We start from the raw sequence: 21,656 nt of genomic DNA, 5'->3' as shown, positions 1-21,656 counted from the left end.
GAAAACTTTAAAAAGATATATGCACCCCAATGATTTTGTAGCCTTATTCATAATAGCCAAGATATGGAAGCAATCTAAGTGTCCCTCTTTAGATGAATGGATAAAGAAGATGTGGTGTATATACACACAATGGAATATTACTCAGCCATGAAGAAAAAAAGAAAGGAAATCTTGCCATGGTGACAACATAGATGAATCTAGAGTGTATCATGCTAAGAAAAATTAGAACAAGACAAATGCCATATGATCTCGTTTATGTGTGGGATCTAAGGATCTAAAAAAAACAAACAAAACAAAATGCAAACAGATACAAAGAACAAATGGGTGGCTGCCAGAGGGGAAAAGAAGTGTGGGATTGAGTGAAATAAGTAAAGGGTATTAGGAGGTACAAACCTCCAGTTATAAAAATAAATAAATCACAGGGATGTAATCTACAGCATAAAGAAATATTGTCATAACATAATAACTTTGTATGGGGACAAATGGTTACTAGACACATCATGGTGATCATTTCATAATGTATATAAATGTCAAATCACTGTGTAATCCACCTGGAATCAACATCAATTTATATGTCAACTATTTCAATTTGAAAAAAATGTAAGTTACCTCTCCTAGACCAAGAGTATAAGGGACAGCTACCCAAGCCCTTGTTTGTTTATTTTGCTTTTTAGGGCCACACCTGCAGCATATGGAAGTTCCCAGGCTAGGGGTCAAATCGGAGCTTCAGCTGCCAGCCTACCCCACAGCCACATCAACGCCAGATCTGAGCCACGTCTGCAACCTTTGCCTCAGCTCACAGCAACGCTAGATCCTTAATCCACTGGGCAAGGCCAGGGATCAAACCCATGTCCTCATGAATACTAGTTAGGTTTGTAACCCCCTGAGCCACAACAGGAATTCCCCCAAGTTCTTGTTTTAATAGAGAGTTCATACTACAAATCTCAAAAGAATTTTGCTAAGGTATAAAGAGTATCCATTAGGTCACTCTGTCAACAACTGACACCCTTTTTATTATTTTTGAGTTATATTTGACATACAACATTGGGTTTAAGGAGTATAACATTAAGTTTAAGGTGTACAATATATTAATTTGATACATTTATATTGCAGTATGACTACCATAGTCATATTAGCTAATACCTATCGTGTATCACATAATGATCATTTCTTCTAGGGCTTGCAACTATTAAAATCTAGTCCCTTAGCAAGTTCATTGTTTATAATACAGTTTTGTTGTCTGTAATCACTGTACTGTGTACTGGGTCTCTAGGACTTATTTACCTACTAGTTCAAGGATGTGCCCTTTAACAACATCTCTCCCATTTCCCAATGTCCTTATGGAATACTATTCAGCCATGAGAAAGAAGGCAATTCTGCACTTTGCAATTACATGGATGGACCTTGAGGACAATGCTAAGTGAGATAAGTCAGACAGAGAAAGATAAGTACTGTACGATCTCATTTTTATGTGAGATCTAAAATAACTGAAAACCAACATCCTTTTTTTTTTCAACATCCTTTTAAGTGTTGGTCCCAGGTGGTCAGCAGCTTAGCTAAAATGTCCATGTACTTTTCCTAAAACAGAAACTCCTTTGAAGATCCAGCACCCACTAATGATCCCCAGCAGCTCTGTTGAGTGCTGCTTTTCACAAATGAAGCTTTTCAAAAAGTTTGAGTGGAAAAATATGGCTTTCCGTTTTCTATTTTAAAAAAGTACTGAAATGGGCATACCTCATAGTCTTAAAGGCACATGCATTATCTAAATATTCTTAAGCCTAAGAGATTGGTTCAAATGAAATATTATACTCATGCAAATGTTCTCTTTTCCTAATATCAGCAACAAAGAATGGGAAATAGAAAAGAGTTGGATGTTGGTTAGGGGTCCACCCAAGTTTGCCTAAAGCCTCATGATTGGCAATAGAAACTAATGTGTACCGACAACTTTGTGGCAGCTACCATCTAGTATCCTATAGCCATTCTTTCTCTATGATGAGCCTGGAGAAAATCTTCCAAGAATTAATGCAGCAGTTGGTAAAATCATTATACTATAATGGTTATAATTCTGTCCTCTCTCACCTTGTTACTGAAGTATCTTGAGATTTAAAAAGCTGGATCACTTTGTAATTCTTGAACAACTTGTATACCTAGCTCTTAATAGTTATTGTGATGAGTTCATTTATAACAATTTCTAGGCTCCATGTTAATTTTCTTAAATGTTTATGTAATTTCCCCTTTATTAAAAAGTATATTGGGTGGGTCTCTTGGCTGTGACAGGAAACATATCAGTGAAGAATAAAAAGGGTGGCCATGGCAGCAGAGGTTTTCAGGCAGCCATCCTCAGTGTCTCCAGTAGAAAGGAAAGAGGGCTCCTCTCATTCACGAGTTTAAAAACTGTTTGGGCCTGATTCACAATAGCCCAAATGGAGTTGTGTGCCCATCTAGTCTAAGGGAATGGAATGCTCTAGTCAATTGATTGGTTGATTAGTTGATTGGTTGGTTGGTTAGTTGCAATTGCAGGTAAGGACCTCCAGGAAACAGATGCCAAGACAGATTTATTGGAGAATAACAGCCATGAAGAAAAAGGGACTGAAGCAAGACTGGGCAGGGGCAGCTGTTAAATCACCATGCAGATCATATCAAGTCTGGGCCAGCTACATGAGGAGCTCCAGAGCAAAAATTGTCAATTAGAGGGAATCCTAAATTGGGCAGACCTGAGATTAGTCTGTGTATAACTTGGGACTCTTACTTTTCCTTCCTTGCTAGTTAAGAGTCTTAGAATGGAACTCAGGTCTCACCTCAAACATCCATATCATCATGTACATAAAGTACAGAGTGGAAGTTAATATAGACCAGTGGTTCTCAACCTAAGGCAATTTTTGTCACCCGGGGTACATGGCAATGTCTGGAAGCATTTAGGCTTATCACAAATGGGGAAGTAGTGCTATTGGCATCTAGTGGGTAGAGGGCAGGGTTGCTTGGCGGACATCTTCCAGTGCACAAGATATAATGAAAAAGAATTATCCAGGCCAAATGTCAGTAGTGCCAAAGTTGAGCAACCCTGCTCTATAGAAAAAGACACATACCTTATGTGTACCTATGTAATAGGAATTCAAATTAATTTACGTGCTATTTAGTATTTAACATCCTTAAAGACTTTGCTTTGGTTACTAGACAAGCATCATTCACATTTAGCATATAAATTGCCTTATGAAAGTGTTATTTTTAAAAGTACTGATTTGTTTCTGATCTGTTTAAACATCCCTAGACTATAGATTTGTTTAGTCTGGAAGTTTAATGTACTCTTTCCTTTTTATATACTTCAAAGTTGAATCTCATTGTCAGCTCCTATTAAAATACTGCAAGTTCAAATTGAGAGTAGATTGAGTGAAATTTTACTGCAGTATGCCTTCATACGCAAGAATGTATTTTTATTTCTGGGATTTCTACTAAAAAAAAATAACACAACAAAAGCAAACTTTTAACACTGTATATTTTGAACTTTCCAATAGATGCTTTATCCTCCAGGGAATTTCACTCCAGAACTGCTGCTAAGAAAGTAAAAATACTGGTTAATGCCTGAAGGGTAAAAAAGATCAGCTAACCAAAAAAAAGTTTTCTCCAAGATGTGAAACGTGTGTTCAATCCTAGATCAAGGACCAGATGTTCAAAGTGCCATATGTACATTACTTTAGAAAAGTCTAGAATAAAGTTTGTTATCAGGGCAATGAAATCATTTTCAAGTAGGAACATAGTGATACCAGCTCTTTAGTCATATAAAATCCACTATTTTTCTCTAAACGCAAAATCATTAAGTGCTTTTATATCTAACCATCTATATTCACATAACCATCAAAAATAAGTTATGACGCAGTGAGGAAAAGACAAGTAAACAAGCCATTTTAATCATTATACTTTGGAAGCTCTTTGCAAACAAATGTGAGATGTTTAAAAGAAGGGCAAATGATAAATTGGTGCTTACCAAAATAAAACAAAAAAATCAAAAGTATAAGTGATACTATTTAAAATCTTGGGAATCTCTAACCCATTAAGACTATATCACTAATTGCATGCAATATATCTATTCAAAAATGGACGTGAGATACAAACCACACAGACTCTGAATCTGACATAGGTCCATGGGTGTTTTGTGTCATCCCTTTCCTGAAGCCTTCCAGATTGTTCCAGCTCTCATTGATTCCTTGCTTCTAGAAATTTATAATGCCCTTGTTGATAACACACAGACTAGCCCTTAAGAGAGACTCTAATTTGTCCCATGTGCAGTCTTCTTCCTCCAAGACATAAGGTTCTCGAGAGCAGGGATTTCCCACATTCCCTCTTTGCTCTCCTCTGCCAGATGAACACAGAGTGCAGTGTATATAGCAACACTTGAAAATGCTTGGTGAATAATTGAATCTTAAAATCACCTCTCACGCTCTCTGCTCTAGACTGGTTTAGGTCCTGCTAAAGGATAGAAAACTCTGGCTCTCCCCAACTGGCCAACTTGAGTATTCATTATGAAAGAGGTAAGCTAGTATGGAACTTCCCCCAAGAGATGTGTCTGCCAAAGGCACCCACTCCTATTCTGTTCTCACACCCACCTTTTAACACAAATAGCTAACAGCTACCATTACTCAGTTCTTACCTTGTAGCAGATGTTCTTAAATCCTTTTCACGTCTTCTTTTTTAGTAAAATAGAGTATTTTCTGCCCAAGACATTGTAGGAATCTCACTAACCATCAGGATGAATGATGTGAGAGGCTTTGAAGAGAATTCCCTACCACTCCCCCTCAAAATTTTTCTGTCATTCTGTCTAGTCTTTGTTCATCCATTTTTGATTTACTGTTTTGTGTTAGTGATAGCAAACTGTGCCCCAACATGCTGGTGGTTCCTCCCAATTTGTACGCATCACCTCATCACCTAGGATGAAAGTCTGAAGCTTCCGTGCATCTTCCTTCCTTCTGGTACCCTTTCATTTAGCCCATCATGTCCTATCATACCATCTCTTGGATGATTTTTTTCTGGCAGCTTATCCTTTCTTCACTTTCTCCATGCTTCATTTCATCCCAAAACACCACTCTGACCATGTTATTTCTTTATTTTTAAAAATGTGGAGTTCACTCTGTGGCCTAGTGGTTAAAGACCAGTGCTTTCACTGCTGTGGCGAGGGTCACTGCTGTGACTTGAATTCAATCCCTGGCCTGGGAACTTCCTCATGCTGCAGGCGCATCCAAAAAAGATTTTGTATAAAATAAGAAAATGTTAGCCACGAGGGTGGAAAGCAAGATGACTAGAAGGATATGGTGACCTGGAAAGTCACTTTTTAAAGATTTTAATGTTCTTCCAGAATTTTGTTATGTGAATGCATTAAAAAGAAATAAAAGTAAATTTTTGAAGTAATGAATTATTTACAAAAATTTTTGAATGCCTTCTCATGAAAATGAAATGAAATCTCTATTCTTAAACCTGACAGTAAAGTACTGCTCTGGTTGAACTTCAAGCTACATTTCCAGCTTGACATTACTCAGCTCTTTCTCTGTTTATACCCCACATCTGGGCCTTAACTAGTGCCAAAAAAATTGTTCATTCTGCTCTTACCACACAGAATGTTTCTTCTGTTTTTGCCCATCATACCCAACTTTGAAGGCCTGACTTAAAAGCTTCAATCCTTCATTAATTCAGTCCAGATAGTCTGTAAGCCTTGTAGCTATTTATGCTTCTTTTAGCACTTTTAGTATAGTTCCCAAGGAAAAGAAAGGAGTGAGCATCTACTGAGTGCACTTTAGAACATTGCATTCACTGTACACCCAGTTTCCTCATCTACAAAATGGTCATAAATGGAGTATTTTTCTCACTGGGTTGTCCATTCTGTCAAGTATTTAGTTGGATGCATACTACGAGATAGGCAGTGACCTGGATCCTGAGGAGCCAAAAAACAGTGAATGAAATAGACCAAGTCATGCTCTCACCATGTTTACTTTTGGATAGGAATGACTTAAATGAGATATACCTATAAAGCTCTTAAAACACTTGGAATATTGTAAGTGCTCTGTAAAGTTAGCTATTGCTACTGTTATCACTGTTGTTATTACTCTGGATTTATGTTTACTGATAAGGAAACAAATGCTTATAGGCTATTAGATAAGATGGTGAAGGTCAGATAGGTAGTAGGGATTCCAACTCAGGTCTTCTGGACCAGTAAAACTGGTGACCTTTCCACTAGCCCAGTGGCTCCAAAAAGAGGCTGTATGTCAGAATTAGTAGAGCTTTAAAGAAAGTAAAGATTCTCAAGTCCTAGCTCCAAATAGACTAAGATGGAAATTCTAGAGATGAGCTAAGAATCTGCATTTTATAAAAACTTTCCTAGTGGAATTCCCTGGTGGTACAGTGGGTTAAGGATCTGGCATTGTCATTGCTGTGGCATGGGTTTGATCCCTGGCTCAGAAACTTCCTAATAGTTGTTTTGATACTCTGACAAATTGGAAAATGACTGCCCTATATTAAAATCTTTTTCATGCTCCATTATTAGGCCTATTTATAAATATCTAATCCATAAAAATTCATTAAAAATAGGCTCCTTGTTTGCTTATTTATTATTTTCTCCTTTCTCTCCTAGCGGAGTGCCTGATAAGCACTCAATAAGTATTTGGGTAATTACTTGCTTAATTATTTAATTAAAGTTGCTCTTAAAATGCAAATACAGCTGAAGGACTAGAAGCCTCTTATGAATGATCATTGATCTTCCTAGGGATATTTATTAATCAGCTAAGAACCAGTACTTGGGCAGGACAGGCTAAACATCTGGGAATGGAACTGAAAAAGTTTCCAAACCAAATGTTAGCCCCATTGTTACACAGCCTAGAACCCCTGTCGTTAGGGTTAGGGTTAGGGTTAGGGTTGCCCACTCTTCATTGACAACTTCAGGTAAAAATGAAGAAAGTATATTTATAAGATTCAAGAGACCTCCTCCCTCCAATTTTTGTTCATTTTAAGTTGATACATACATCTATTTTGGAAAATAGTGAGAAACATCTCTTTTTTAAAAAGAAAGAAAAAAATCCTCTATTCTTTTCACACCACAAACATGGAGATCACTGCTATATGTTAAGATTATAAATCAAGATCCCAAAATGCACTGGCTGATTATTCACAGTAGACATATTAAGTCAAGAAGCTTATTTTTTCTCTCTTTGCTAAGGCACAAAGCCTGGGGCTATATGCATTTTTATTACACTTTACTGTCTTTGTTTCACTTGAGGATTAAAAAGAAAGTCAAGGTACAGTTGCATGTATCCTGATGGATTTTAGGATTTCTTGCTTTGGTGAAAGGAAGAATCTCATAAAGTACCTCAGATTACTGCTTAAGGAAGTATACCTACTTTTAGGATGAACTAGAAATTCAATCTTTTGTTTCTCCTAGGAAAGATCACATTGTATTTTGAATTTTTTTCCCGTGTAGGTTTCTGCACTATGTAAAGCCACACCAAAAAAAAAAAAAAAAAAAGCTTTCCTTTAAATTTGAAGTGAGGATATCTAGAACAATTCAGGGAAGTCTTAGGGCTCTTCCAGGAGCTCACACACCCACCGCGGGCTTGGAGTGAGGGTGAGCAAAGGGGGAAGGAGCCAGGGGGAGAGAAAGCAAGGGCTCCATCTGAAGAGAGTCAAGGAGGCTGCGGAGGCGGGGGCTGGATTCACTGTATAGACTGAGAGGAGCTGAATATCCATTAGAGTTATAACTCCACTCCTGACAAATCTACACTGAGAAACAATAGAAGTATGTCACTCCATCTTCTTTAACTTAGAATCATGAAGGGTACTTATTTATTTATTTAACTCGTGCCTCTTTTTCTGATATGCCAAAAAAATGAGGACTGAATGTTGTAGAATTGGGAAGCACAGTAGATGAGATCTTCCGGTTGATTGATTTGTGAAGAACAGACTGATACTGGTTTGGCAGCTGTGCATAAGTAACAGAAAAGAAAGGTGCTTTTCAGTGGCCTGGAGGAGGACAGCAAGCTGGGAACTGGAAACCTGGAGCTCATGGCAGACAAGGTTCTTTCATACGTGGTCAAATTGACTGTGAAGGGAGTCAAGATCAGGAAGCTTTGGAAATGCTGTGAGGAGAATATGGGATTCCTTTGGTTAAGGATTGCTGCCTGCACACTCAAGCAAATTCTCCCTCCCAGCCCTCATTGTCAAGGTGATTAGTAGAACAGACTGAAAACCTATGAGTATATTATTACTCAAAATAAAAGGGTTTCAGGACAGCTGCATGCAAAGCAATGAAACTAGAACACACCCTCACACCATGCACAAAAATAAACTCCAAATGGCTGAAAGACTTAAATATACGACAGGACACCATCAAACTCCTAGAAGAAAACACAGGCAAAACACTCTCTGACATCAACATCATGAATATTTTCTCAGGTCAGTCTCCCAAAGCATTAGAAACTAGAGCAAAAATAAACCAATGGGACCTAATCAAACTGAAAAGCTTTTGCACAGCAAAGGAAACCAAAAAGAAAACAAAAAGACAACTTACAGAATGGGAGAAAATAGTTTCAAATGATGCAACGGACAAAGGCTTAATCTCTAGAATATATAAGCAACTTATACAACTCAACAGCAAAAAAGCCAGTCAATCAATGGAAAAATGGGCAAAAGACCTGAATAGACTGTTCTCCAAGGAAGATATACAGATGGCCAGCAAACACATGAAAAAATGCTCAACATCGCTGATTATAAGAGAAATGCAAATCAAAACTACCATGAGATACCACCTCACACCAGTATGAATGGCCATCATTAATAAGTCCACAAACAACAAGTGCTGGAGGGGGTGTGGAGAAAAGGGAACCCTCCTGCACTGCTGGTGGGAATGTCAACTGGTACAGCCACTATGGAGAACAGTTTGGAGATACCTTAGAAATCTATACATAGAACTTCCATATGACCCCACAATCCCACTCTTGGGTATATATCCAGACAAAACTCTACTTAAAAGAGACACATGTAGCCGTATGTTCATTGCAGCACTCTTCACAATAGCCAGGACATGGAAACAACCCAAATGTCCATCAACAGATGATTGGATTAGAAAGATGTGGTATATATACCCAATGGAATACTACTCAGCCATAAAAATGAACGACATAATGCCATTTGCAGCAACATGGATGGAACTAGAGACTCTCATACTGAGTGAAATGAGTCAGAAAGACAAAGACAAATACCATATGATATCACTTATAACTGGAATCTAATATCCAGCACAAATGAACATCTCCTCAGAAAAGAAAATCATGGACTTGGAGAATAGACTTGTGGCTGCCCAACGGGAGAGGGAGGGAGTGGGAGGGATCGGGAGCTTGGGGTTATCAGATGCAACTTGGAGTGGATTTACAATGAGATCCTGCTGAGTAGCATTGAGAACTTTGTCTAGATACTCATGTTGCAACAGAACAAAGGGTGGGGGGAAAAATGTGTACATGTAAGAATAACTTGATCCCCATGCTGTACAGCGGGAAAAAATTAAAAATAAATAAATAAATAATAAAAATATAAGGGTTTCGCTATTGAGATTTTTTTAAGCATAATTTCTTGGTGCTTTTTCTTTTTTTCATTTATCTTAGAGATTTTAACTTGCTTTAGTCATTTTTTAGTATGAACTTGCTAACTGCTGTATACATTGTCTTTTTTTTTTAAGATGATACCCATTCTATTTTATCCCCTTGATAATGATTTCAAATTGCCACTTCTGGCCTTGGGAACATGCCTCTGTTCTAGTACCAGGAGTCATAATTATGTCAGTACCCTATAAGCATTATGCTATGTATGACCCAAAGTGCCCCTTGAAAGGAATGCTCCGGTGGCCTCGGAAAATTTTTACAAGAGTGAGATCTTCCCAGTGTGGAATAAATAAAGCTCAAGAATAAATAGCTGGAGCTGAAATGTAAATGATTTAACGTATTGGTGTTGCAAGGTGTGAGCCACTTGACTTTATTTCCTGCTGCGAATCATGAGATATATTCGGAAAGGTTTTAAAAGGTTAGCTATTTTTTTAAGATAAAATCTGCATCGTTACATCATTCAAACAGAATAATTCACCTTTTTTCTTATCTCTTTGAGACAAGAAAAATAAAGAGCAGAAGATGTGCTTCCTGTGATCCTTCCATCACATTTTTTCATCACAAGTGTATAGCTGTAACAATAACTAAAGATTTTGACAAATGAAGCAGGATAAGGAGGTTGATTGCTGCTTTTCTAAATTAAAATTAATGATACCCTAAGGTACTTGGGTCTATGAAGTTGACTTAATGTTGATATAACCCGACTCCATTATCACAGAATGAGACGGTTACATGAGCATGAAAACTAATAAACAAACTTCCAAGGTGCACTTTTTGAAATCAGCGAGGGGAAAGCTCAAAGCTTAACAGTGGACCAAGGGCTCGCTGTTTGCCCTCCCTTGCTTTCTGGTTGATGAAAGAGTCCCTCAGAACTGGAGGACTGATGTTCCTAGAGAAGCCCTGAGCTGGCTCGAGGTTTGGTTTCTTCACATCATGGCTCACCGGCCTTGCAGCCATGCAGAGCCACTTCATTGTAGGCACTTTCTATGTGCCTCAGTAGATGTTTTGTGCCCTTCTGGTAGGTTGTACAGGACACAGTTGGGGAGAGCGGGTGGGAGGTGGAAGTGTGTGTGGAGGAGAGAGGAAAGAGAAAGGATGGAGTAAGAAAAGGAATCAGAGATTAAGAAGACAATAATCAGTACAGAAATACAAATTTGGAAGCGAGGTAAAAAATGCTCTGAGAGAAGAATGTTAAAAGAGGTGGATTAATGATGGTCTCAGATGGCATGCATTGGCATTCATGCCAGAAATAACACAAAATCAACTAATAATTATGCCCCTACTCAGAGCGAGCACTCTGTTAGCACTGGTCGTGAGCACTCTCTTAGCACTAGTCACTTTCCAGTGATCTATCCTGAAGGCAAGTGCAAGAAACACTGTTAAATTAATAAGTGTCTCAGGGTCAAGAAAACACATAAGCAAATTCAAGGAAAAGAAAATTCAGGCCACCTTTGCAATCAACAAGCCCAGATTCTTTTGCCACAGGACTGCCTGTACCTATCATACAGCCTCATTCCAAACCTTAACTCAGACCATTTTTTTTTCAGTTGCTACTCAAAAGAAATCAGCATTAGAACAATAGATTTTTAACTGAAGAGGATTACAATTAGTTAAAAGGATTTTAACTGAAAATGCAATCAATCTCAGGAGAGTGTCCAGGATAATGTTTGGCATGTATTTATGAATGTTACAAATAAGAATTTGAAGGAAGAATGTATTATGAAGGCTTCCCCTGATAGATGCATGCAGAAAAGTGTACATACAAACTACAAAATTTCAGGACAAAACTGATGCATAGACTGTAGAAAGTTGTTTGTGTGCATGTACATTGTTTATTCACTAGCATCACAGCACAAGAAGAGGTTTATTTTTATCGGCTCATTAGTGGAGGTGTGAAGTCTGGTACTTTCATGCCCATGGATATTTATCAAGGGTCTAGACAAACTGAGAGCCGGAAAGCGCAAATGTACGTGCCCAGTTATGTCTTTTCCCAAGACTGGAGTAAACACAATTTATGTATATAGTGCCAGTATGAACACTTGAGCAGTAAGAAGAAATCACATTGTCTGGCCGTGTTTTTCCACATCAGGAGGGAATTCTTGGCTCTTCTAAATCTCCAGTGAAGATAAAAACTTAAAAGTAATTAACTAGCAGGTCAAAAGAAAAAGTGGAAGACCTTCAGAACTTAAAACAGAGTAACAAATGTCTGCATTTCTATAAACTTATTTGAAATCATCTCTAGGAGCCACAGTGTTCTTTTCTGTCCTTCTTCATTCTTCTTTTGGCTTATTTAGAGCAATTTTGAAGGAAAAAGTTGAAATAAAGATACTCTTCAAAATACACAGACGGTTTGACTGAGCTTTGGGAAACAGTCACACCTAGGAATAGAGTGTGTTATCATTAATTTAGTTGAAGGACTTGGTATTCATTAATTATCCCCCAAATTACACTTTCAAGCATAACTGAATCATACTTAGCAAAGTGTCTAACATAACAGGAACCCCAAAAGCCTTTCCATTCACTCATTTATTGAATATTTATTGATCATCTCCTTTGTATTACGCACTGTGGTAAACTGTGAACAAGACAGACAAGGTCCCTATCTTTGTGGACAAGGAACTTAGATTCTAGTAAATCTCTCCTGAATGAATATAGAGATGTTTCTTAGAGTGAAAGAAGAAAGATCTCTGCAAAGAGTATACTACCTGCAGAACTCACCTGAAAGGAGAAAGCAAAGAAGAATAATAGTCCTCATAGCTCTCAGATATGATTATTTAAAAATTAGAATAAAGCAAACATGGGGAAGATTTGGATTCTAAGTTTGTCTTACAAATTATCACTTTAATTTTTTAAAAAATCTAATGTTGTAAGTACAATGAATGTAAATGATTTTCTTCTTTCCCTTTTTTTTAATTTGAGCATCAAAAAAGAAGGAAAGAAAAAGGAGAGGGAGGGAGGGAAAAATCTTTCCAAATATTTTTATTGGGAACCTTTGAAAAGGAAATTTATCATTCTAAATATAGTGGTTATGGTAAAAATCTTTGAATAAACTACATATTAATTCATTTAACTAATATTAATCAAGCACCTGCTATATGCCAAGTACTATGCTAGTCACCTGGGATACAGTAGGGAAAGAAAGATGTCCTCATCCCTACAGAACATATATTTTTAATGCACTTTTTTTTTTCTTTCTCTGGCATGCTTTTTCTGGAGAATTGCTACAAACTAGATTAGGAGTATTCAAGGAGCAGATGGCACTTTTCTGCCCATCTGGGATAGTTCTAAAGCATAGATGCTTGTGTATCAATAGATAAGCTTTCTTCCAGTTCTAAGCTTTCTTGGCCTATGATCTAATAGTAGATACAAGATGATGCTTCCAGAAGGATGCTAAAATTGTATTGCATTTTATGAAAGGAAAGAGGTATGGCTTATTTATTTGAGGGAAATTGGGCTCTTCCTGTCTCTAAATAATTCTATTTAGACTCCTTTGACTCTTCCTTCTCCTCTCTGCTCACCTTCTAATACTCAATCCTACCCCTCTTAGTCTCACTTTTCTTTCCTTCCTTTAATGACTGGGACAAATTACTTTGCTCTAATTGGCTATATACCACATCTCCAGTTAGATGTTTCCCTGTTAGGTCAAATGAATCATGTTCCAAATGAATTCATCCACCCATTTGCCCTTCCTCCCCTTTCTAATTTCCATATTTCCATCAGCAATATCCTCAGTCTCCCAGGCTTCCACACTGGACATCCTGAAGTTCTCTTTGCATCTACAAAAATTACACTCCTCAGAGTTCCCATTGTGGCTCAGCAGTAACGGACCCGACTAGCATCCATGAGGACATGGGTTCAATCCCTGGACTTGCTCAGTGGGTTAGAATCAGGCATTGCCATGAGCTGTGGTATAGGTTGCAGATGTGGCTCGAATCTGGCGTTGCTGTGGCTGTGGCATATGCTAGCAGCTGCAGGTCCAATTCGACCCCTAGCCTGGGAAATTCCATGTGCCACAAGTAAGGCCCTAAAAAGACAAAAAAAAATTATGCTCTTCCTTCTGTCCAAGTACCTCCTAGTCTTTACCTTCTTTTCCACTTAAAGCAACACAGTCATAATTCCAACACATATCACACCAAGTCTCATCCATTTTAGCAGCCTCTAATTGGTCTCAGCCTCTAGGTCCATCTTGAATCAGTTGGACACCATAAAGACAGATCATCTCCCTAAACCTCAACTTCCTTTCAAATCATCAGCCACTTCACAGAAAGTGTCAGTGGTTCTCTTTGCCTGTGGGACAAATCTTGAGACTCACTGTCTGCAGTGTCTTGTTTTGCATTGCCTGCCTCCAGCATACCTAGCTAACTGTATCTTACCATCCTCTCTAACACCCCTGTTCCACTACCCCCAAGATTTTCCTTGGCTTATTTCCACTCCTCACCTCCAACACTTTGCTTCCCAAGATCAAGACTGTAGCATTCATTTCTGGCATAACCCTTTCTATGTTAACATATACCTAAAAAGTGAACAAAAATGAACTGTTCCAGAATGCAAGGTAATGGAATATAACCTCTGGCTTTTGCTTCTTAGTTTGTATATAGTGTTTTATATATTTTTTTAATCCAGCTAGTAAGCTCTAATGTGCAAACGTTATTGTTTCAAAAATTTATCAAATTTTGTTTCCTTGCCTAATTGCTCATAGAATAAAGTGCTTTGTTCTTAAGTAGCTACAGTTTGTGGTGATCTTGTGTACCTTTGAGTTTTTCTCTTTCTCATTTCTTTCTTTATTCAACTGTGCATTCAACCCATGTTATAGTCTTCTCAAAAAAACAAAAACAAAAAATCTTGTGAAAAGAAATAATTTATGCCTAACTCTCTAGTTATTTTAAGACTATTTCCTGAACATTTTGTTTCATTATATGATGCAGTTTTAATTCCAGTCTCACTCTCATGCATTTTCTTAAGCTTGGTTATAGGGGTGGAGATTGACTTTTATCTCATTTTAAATTCTTGACAATATTGAGATTGTATTAGAAGAAAGCAACCTTCAGATCAGGGGCGTATAACTGACTCAGATGCTCTATCCACGTGGTCCGTATGAAGCTACTAAAACTATGACCAGTGGAAATAGCCCGTGGCACACTCATGCTCCTTCACCATTCACATGTTCCCTTGGGGATTTTTTTCTCCGTATGTGCAAAGATTTGGTCAGTGTCCATTCTTATTCCTGTATGGCCTCCCCATCCCTTCCTCCCAATCCCCAAACTTTCACAGTCGTCTCTTCTTCGATTTGTTTATGAAATGACACATTCTGAATTTAGAAATAAGTCTGCCTCCCAAACATTCATTTGCGTGTATTCTTCTCCACCTCTTCTCTATAATCTTATGATCTCATATTCTTCAAGACCAGGAATTGACCTCACATTGGATCATAAAATATACTGATGACTAAAAGTTTCATGGATATGTACACTCGATTAGGTCTGCTTTCAATAAATTAATTCAAAAGCTAATTAAAATGTCAATTGCTAATTAAATATTTATACAATACTGTTTTTTCACATTTCATCCCTGGAGTAGCAGTTAAGACCAAGAGCCAGACTAAATGCGCTTGAATCCTGGATCTGCGAGTTTACTAACTACTTAAGCTTAGGCAAATTTTGTTTGTTCCTTTCTTTTATCCTCTCATGCTTCAGTTTCTGAAGTAGGGAGATGATATGATATTACTTCCTACCACAGATTTACTGTGAAGATTAAATAAGTTACTTCATATTGTCAGGCACAGAGTGCTTAATAAATATTAGCCATTTTTTATTTCATGTGGTGCCTTGCCTATTCCTCTCCAGTTATTAACCATAATAGCAACAATAATAGTAGCTGCTAGCATTTATTGAGCAATTATCATGTGATAGAAACTAGGCTAAACACTTCACATGTATCAGCTTAAGTCCCATAATAACTATGAAGTAAGACATAGTGTCCCATTTTAACGATAAAGTATGTTAAGATTAATTTACCTAGGGATACGTTGCATGCAGTGTTAGTAGGCATTCTCATTTCTCATTTATTCTCCTGTCTCCCTCTCCCCTCCCCCCACCACCCATATGCACACACATAAACGTACACTCTGGTTTGGTCACCTAGTCATTACACAAATATTTCTTACCACTTTATTATGTGCAGGGTTCAGGGCATCCTGTGGGAGGGAATAAAGAAGAAGAGAAATAAGGAAGGAATGGTTCCTACCTTCATGAAGTGTACACTCCATTGCAGGAGATACTCATATCCATGTATCGAAAACAGTGGCTGTGATAGAAGTGCTCCAAGGATAAACAGTGTGCTGTGAGAATGTGGAGGAAGCAAACATGTAACAGCTTTGAATGGGAGAGAAGAGTGATAAGAGCTTTCCAGAGGGAAGACTAACAGTCACACAGTGTTGTATTGGATGGAATGTCACAGGACAAACAGGAAGGGTCTGGCCGAGAACACAGGGTCAATAAGTCTGGGAAATTAGGTTTGAAATGTCCCTCATGTTTTTGTGGGTACAACAGTGAAGCAAACCTTCCATTTATTGCAGCTCTACTTGGTTTTCCAAATATTTGGTCCAAGCAAAGATGAACAAGGCCAGGGAGAATGTGTAAAAAAGATTGTTCCTGATCTATGCTAGGGAGGTCAGAGCTGGCATGAGACTAGAATACCTGAGCCACTTTTAATGTGAGTTTAAGATCTATTTTACTTTGGGGGAAGTTATCAACACCACAGGAGTGAAGCTGCTTGAGCTCTGATGCCTCTGGGCAAGCTCCGACTAACCTCTAGTTTAGCATCCTGTTCAAAACCAAATCAAGACCCAGAGTTATAAAGCTGACACCTGGGGCCACCACTGATAGAGGATTGGCAAAATGCCAGATAACAAAATATACCATTTCATCCATAAAATTCTTTCCCTTTTTCCCACTAAGTATGAAAGTCACTAAGCTGACAGGACACTATGTCAATATAATATAGGAAAAACATAATTGAACAAGAAAAAAGTATGGCAACTTTTATTCCTTGCCACCCAAAGTATACTTCCCAGTAATTTCCAAATCCAATAAAATCTGAAATCTGAAAATTTCTTTATTCTCACTATCTACCTTATAGTTACCCTAAATTTAAACCTTGCCTCCATTTCCTTTATACTTCAGTATCAATCAACTCTTGGTTACTTATTAATTATCAAAGGTTAATTATCTTTTATTCAATGTTCCATTAATTATCTATCAATATGTTTCCAAAAACATGCCAAGAACTATAGGCTAAGATAAATATATATATATATATATCTTTTCTGAGATCCTTTAGTCACTTGGTATAATAGTGAACAGCAACCTTCCTACTTTTTGTGAAAGATTTAGAGTTTGCATTTTTTATGGTACTAATTGGAGCAGCAGTTCGTTTGTGGCTACCAATGAGTACAATGTTTTTTTTAAAAAAAAGAAATCTCTTTTAACATTGTCAAGAGAGCAAATCTTTTTTTTTTTTTTTGTAGTCTTTTTGCCTTTTTCTAGGGCTGCACCCTGGCAAATCTTTTTTGTTTGGCTTTGGTTTGATAAAAATGGGTCTCAGAAGCCATGTACGGTAAGCATATATTAAAACAGTGTTATAAATTGTTGCTTAAGTGTTCCAGCCTTAGAATCCCCAAACATCCTACCAAAAAGGGTACATTGTTTTAATTGCTCATCATTATATATAATAAGAGAACATCATTTCTCTCCTCTTCCTCTCAGGTGGCTGTTGAGGACCGCATCAGGCAGCTGCATGAGGCCCACAGGGATTTTGGCCCAGCATCCCAGCACTTCCTTTCCAGTAAGTCATTGTCAACTTTCGTTGCTTAACCTCTTCATTGCATCTTGGTGACTAATAATTAAAAGTTGAATTACAGTTGTCTCCACAAAATGTGCTAGAGGCATAAATCATCCTGAAATATAACTTAGTGGGAGAACTCAGACGGTTAAGAAGAGGAGGACCAAATAGATCATTTTGTCCAGTCTTTAGCTAATTCGTAATTACTGAATGTATTCTCGAGTGCTAACTTTAGAAATATTTTTGGATCTTTAGTTCTGGTTATAGCGGTTCACTTCATAAAGCTAATAATTATAATATCATGTAATTATTATATGGTAATTCAATATGTATTACTGTGAATCTATAATTCTTTATCACTATATAATTCATTAACTGCTTCCTGCCTGCATTTTGGAACTTCAGCCCATTGTGTTTTCTTTCCCTAACTATTCTTATCCCTCTTTTATATTTGAACTCTATTCATTCTTTTTATTTTTCAGTTTTACTATTTTATTAATTATATTTTAATAATTATTTTTATTACTTATAAAGTATAAATATAAGAAATATAAATACATCTTTCATAATTAAATATATATTTTATAATTTATACTAAGAGGAATAGCCTTGGTTAACTGAGGGTGTAATATTGGACTATCCTATTAATGTAACAATGCACATTAAATTGTCCAGTTTCTCTTTTTCCCTGATTAATGTTAATTTATGCCACTCTTTCTTTGACTATAAAAGTATACATATATATTTTGATATTTAAATAGTCATACTTCTACCACATGGGATTAATATCTGTTAACATTTTGGTTTGTTTCCTTCTGGTTATGCATGTATATGTGTGAAAGTTTACTCATCATTTTAAGGCAATTACTTTGTACCTGGCAATGTGACAAACATGACCCAACTTAATCCTTATAACAATGTGTAAGGTAGATACCATTATTATAATCATTTTTAAGATGAGGAAATTGAGGCATACTATCATACAACAAGCAGAAGACAGAGTCAGGGTTCAAACTCAAGAGTTCTGTTTTTAACCACCACAGTGGACTGTCTTTTAAGTGATATATTTCGTAGAGAAGAAGCAATTCTCTATGATCTCCCTTGATCCTTCTGCCTTCCTCTTTTCTAGTTCTTTCTGTTCTTTTCCACTTTCCATAGGTTACTAAAAAGATCCATGCTAATGAACATTTTAAATATTTGACTTGATGCTTTCATGTGTGTCTCCTTTTGGCCATTGTCTTTTAGAACAGAAATTCCTAGAATGTAGTGGTCCTATCTTTTTGTTACACATTGATAATGTATTAAGTAAGAAATTGTCAGAGTTCCCATCATGGCTCAGCGGAAAAGAATCTGACTAGTATCCATAAGGACACAGGTTCAATCCCTGGCCTTGCTTAGTGGGTAAGGATCTGGCGTTTCCGTGAGCTGCCGTGTAGGCCAACAGCTGTAGCTTCATTTTGACCCCTAGCCTGGGAACCTCCATATGTTGTAGGTATGGCCCTAAAAGCCAAAAAAAAAAAAAAAAAAGGAAGTTGTCTTATTTTCTTGACTGGCTCTAACCTTATCCACATGGGATCATTATTTGGTATCATATATGCTTAGAAGGTGCCAAGAAAAAGGGGAAGTTAAAACAGTATGCATAATTGAGTGGGATTGTGGCTTTAGGTAATGATTCTAGAACAATTATAAATCATGCAGATTTTTTCTTCTGTATTTTTCTCAATTTCTGTTCTGCTTAAATTGCCTTGGTGGCAGCCATTTTAATCAATTCAATTGAGATTAAATGTGATAACATTCTCGTGACTCATAAACTATAAATAAAAATATTATATTCTGAATATTAATTACTCCTCAGACACCATGTATATTCCTTCATTCTTTATTCTCTCTGCCTTCCCACCCAAATTCCTATATCTTCCCCATTAAAACCTAGTCCCAGAAAATGATATGTTACACTCATTTAACCCAGGTGACAGGTAAAGTTTAATGTGTACTTCTTCTGGGTTATTTGCATTTTAATAGGGTGAAAAGCCATAAGCCTGAGGAATGGCTCTCCTGTGATAGAACGTCAGCCATAATCTCTGAGCTGTGAGGAAAGAACTTTGAAGGGCCAGAAGGAGCATGCCCACACCTTTCACACCACATTACACTGTTGCCCACTTCCAGAAAGGTCAGGCCTGTAGACACAGACACTCATAAATACACAAATTTTTCTGCTTGAATGGACCCCGCCCCCAAATTCACCAGTTTCTTGAGTACTCACATGGAATTTCAGTATATGCTTAGCAGCTTTGCTTACGGATATCAAAAAAATACCAATTTGGTTAAAGGGATGTTTGAGAACTGGGACAGTGAGACTAAAGACTAAATAAAGATTCTTTCTTTGTGTTGTCCTTTTTTTAAATTACAGAGGTAATATATGGCCCTCAAGGAAATTTTATTTTGGAAAGCAAAAAGTACAAACAGGAAAAGAAAAATTATCCATAATCCCACCACTCAGAGATAACTACTATAAAAAAATGTGGTTTATACACATTCTGTATTTCTCTCAGGGGTGTGTGTATATATTTGTGTATGTGTGTGAATTCAGATTCTCTCTTTTTTTGAAACCAAACAGGGACAAAAACTTATTATAGTTTTATGACCTGCTTTTTTCCCCTTAGAACTATAATAAAAATATTTTTGTGTGTTTAAATATTCCTCCGCAGAGTAATTTTTTTAATGGCAGGTTATATTCCCTCCTCTAGCTGTACCTACTTTACCAAAACAATTCTAAATCACTCAATATTAAGGTTATTTCAAAATTTTCACTATTTTATCTAACATTATATATCTATCATATCTAATATTCTTGTACACATTTATAAACATCTCAGACTATTTCTATATGTAAATGCCTACAAATGGAACTGTTATATTAAAAGATGTTTACATCTGTAAGGCTTTTGATACATGTTGCCAAATTGATCTCTAGAAAGTTGCACCAGAAACTGGATGTGCCATCAAAGCTGTATTTGAGGCAGGGCCTCTCTGAAGTCACTTATTTGGTGTTATTTTTGTATTCTATAAGAGAAAAAGAGCTTTTCCCCCAAACAAATAAAAATATGTTAGAAAAAATACCACTAAGTTCATATTAAATGAGTTCGAATTGATAGATGTTTAGTAATTTGCTTCCAGATTACTAGGCATAATAATAGAGTGATTTCTGAGGCTTAGAAATTACAAAGAAAAGAAAAATAAGGATGAACCACTAGCTGCACCCTCCAAACATGCTCATGCTTATTGTCTCTGTCTCTCTCTGTCTCTCTCTGTCTCTCTCTCTCACACACACACACACACACACACACACTCCCCTTTGACAATTACATTACCATCTGTCTTTTTAATACTAGAGAGAGGCAGCCTTTTACTAAAGAAAGTATTCACTATTTCTTCTTGGTGGCCCAATCTCTACTTGTTAAAGAAGTTGTTTCTTTTATCTTAGATTTGAGAGAAAATGAGAAGATAAAAACATTGTAAATTATGACCTTTACCCATTGATAGACACTAGCTTGCCTTTAATTCTAGCTTTAATAGTCTACAACTTCTGATTGACTTACACAATTTAGACCAAGAAAGAGGAGAAATTCTAGTAGCGTAATTTTAAAATATACTTATCTTTAAATTTTTATGTATTTTTAAACTATATTCATAGGTCAATAATCAAAAATGTACTGTAAGGAGTTCCCATTGTGACTCAGTGCGTTAAGAACCCAACGTAGTCTCCGTGAGAATGTGGATTCAATCCCTGGCCTCACTCAGTGGGTTAAGGATCCAGCATTCCTGCAAACTGCAGCATAGATAGCAGATGGGGCTCGGATCCTGCGTTGCTGTGGCTGTGGCATAGGCCAGCAGCTGTATCTCTGATTCAACACTTAGCCCAGGAACCTCCATATGCCACAGGTGCGACAGTAAAAAGAAAAAAATGTAATAGTGTTCACTAGCTCAACAGTCTGAAAATTGTCCATCTTTTGTTATTTTCAAGAATTTAAGAACTTTTTTTTTTTTTGTCTTTTTGTCTTTGTAGGGCTGCACCCTCGGCATATGGAGGTTCCCAAGCTAGGTATCTAATCGGAGCTCTCGCTGCTGGCCTATGCCACAGCCACAGCAATGCCAGATCCGAGCTGTGTCTGTGACCTACACCAC

The 21,656-nt window shown here is 37.1% G+C and overlaps 1 protein-coding gene across 6 annotated transcripts in view; it reads left to right on the top strand.

The window, feature by feature from the left end:
* DMD (dystrophin) overlaps window positions 1-21,656 on the top strand; it is a 2,144,556-nt gene that overhangs the window by 1,897,409 nt on the left and 225,491 nt on the right. For all 6 annotated transcript variants that reach the window (XM_047764837.1, XM_047764839.1, XM_047764840.1 and 3 more), the window contains one exon: window positions 17,396-17,474. In XM_047764837.1, coding sequence (XP_047620793.1) covers window positions 17,396-17,474 — 79 coding nt within the window. The remainder of the gene's footprint in view (window positions 1-17,395; window positions 17,475-21,656) is intronic.

This window comes from Phacochoerus africanus, chromosome X, assembly GCF_016906955.1.
Source record: "Phacochoerus africanus isolate WHEZ1 chromosome X, ROS_Pafr_v1, whole genome shotgun sequence".
Classification (NCBI taxonomy): domain Eukaryota; kingdom Metazoa; phylum Chordata; class Mammalia; order Artiodactyla; family Suidae; genus Phacochoerus; species Phacochoerus africanus.
Note: the sequence above shows the minus strand (reverse complement) of the source record. Positions and strands in the feature narration are given on the sequence as shown.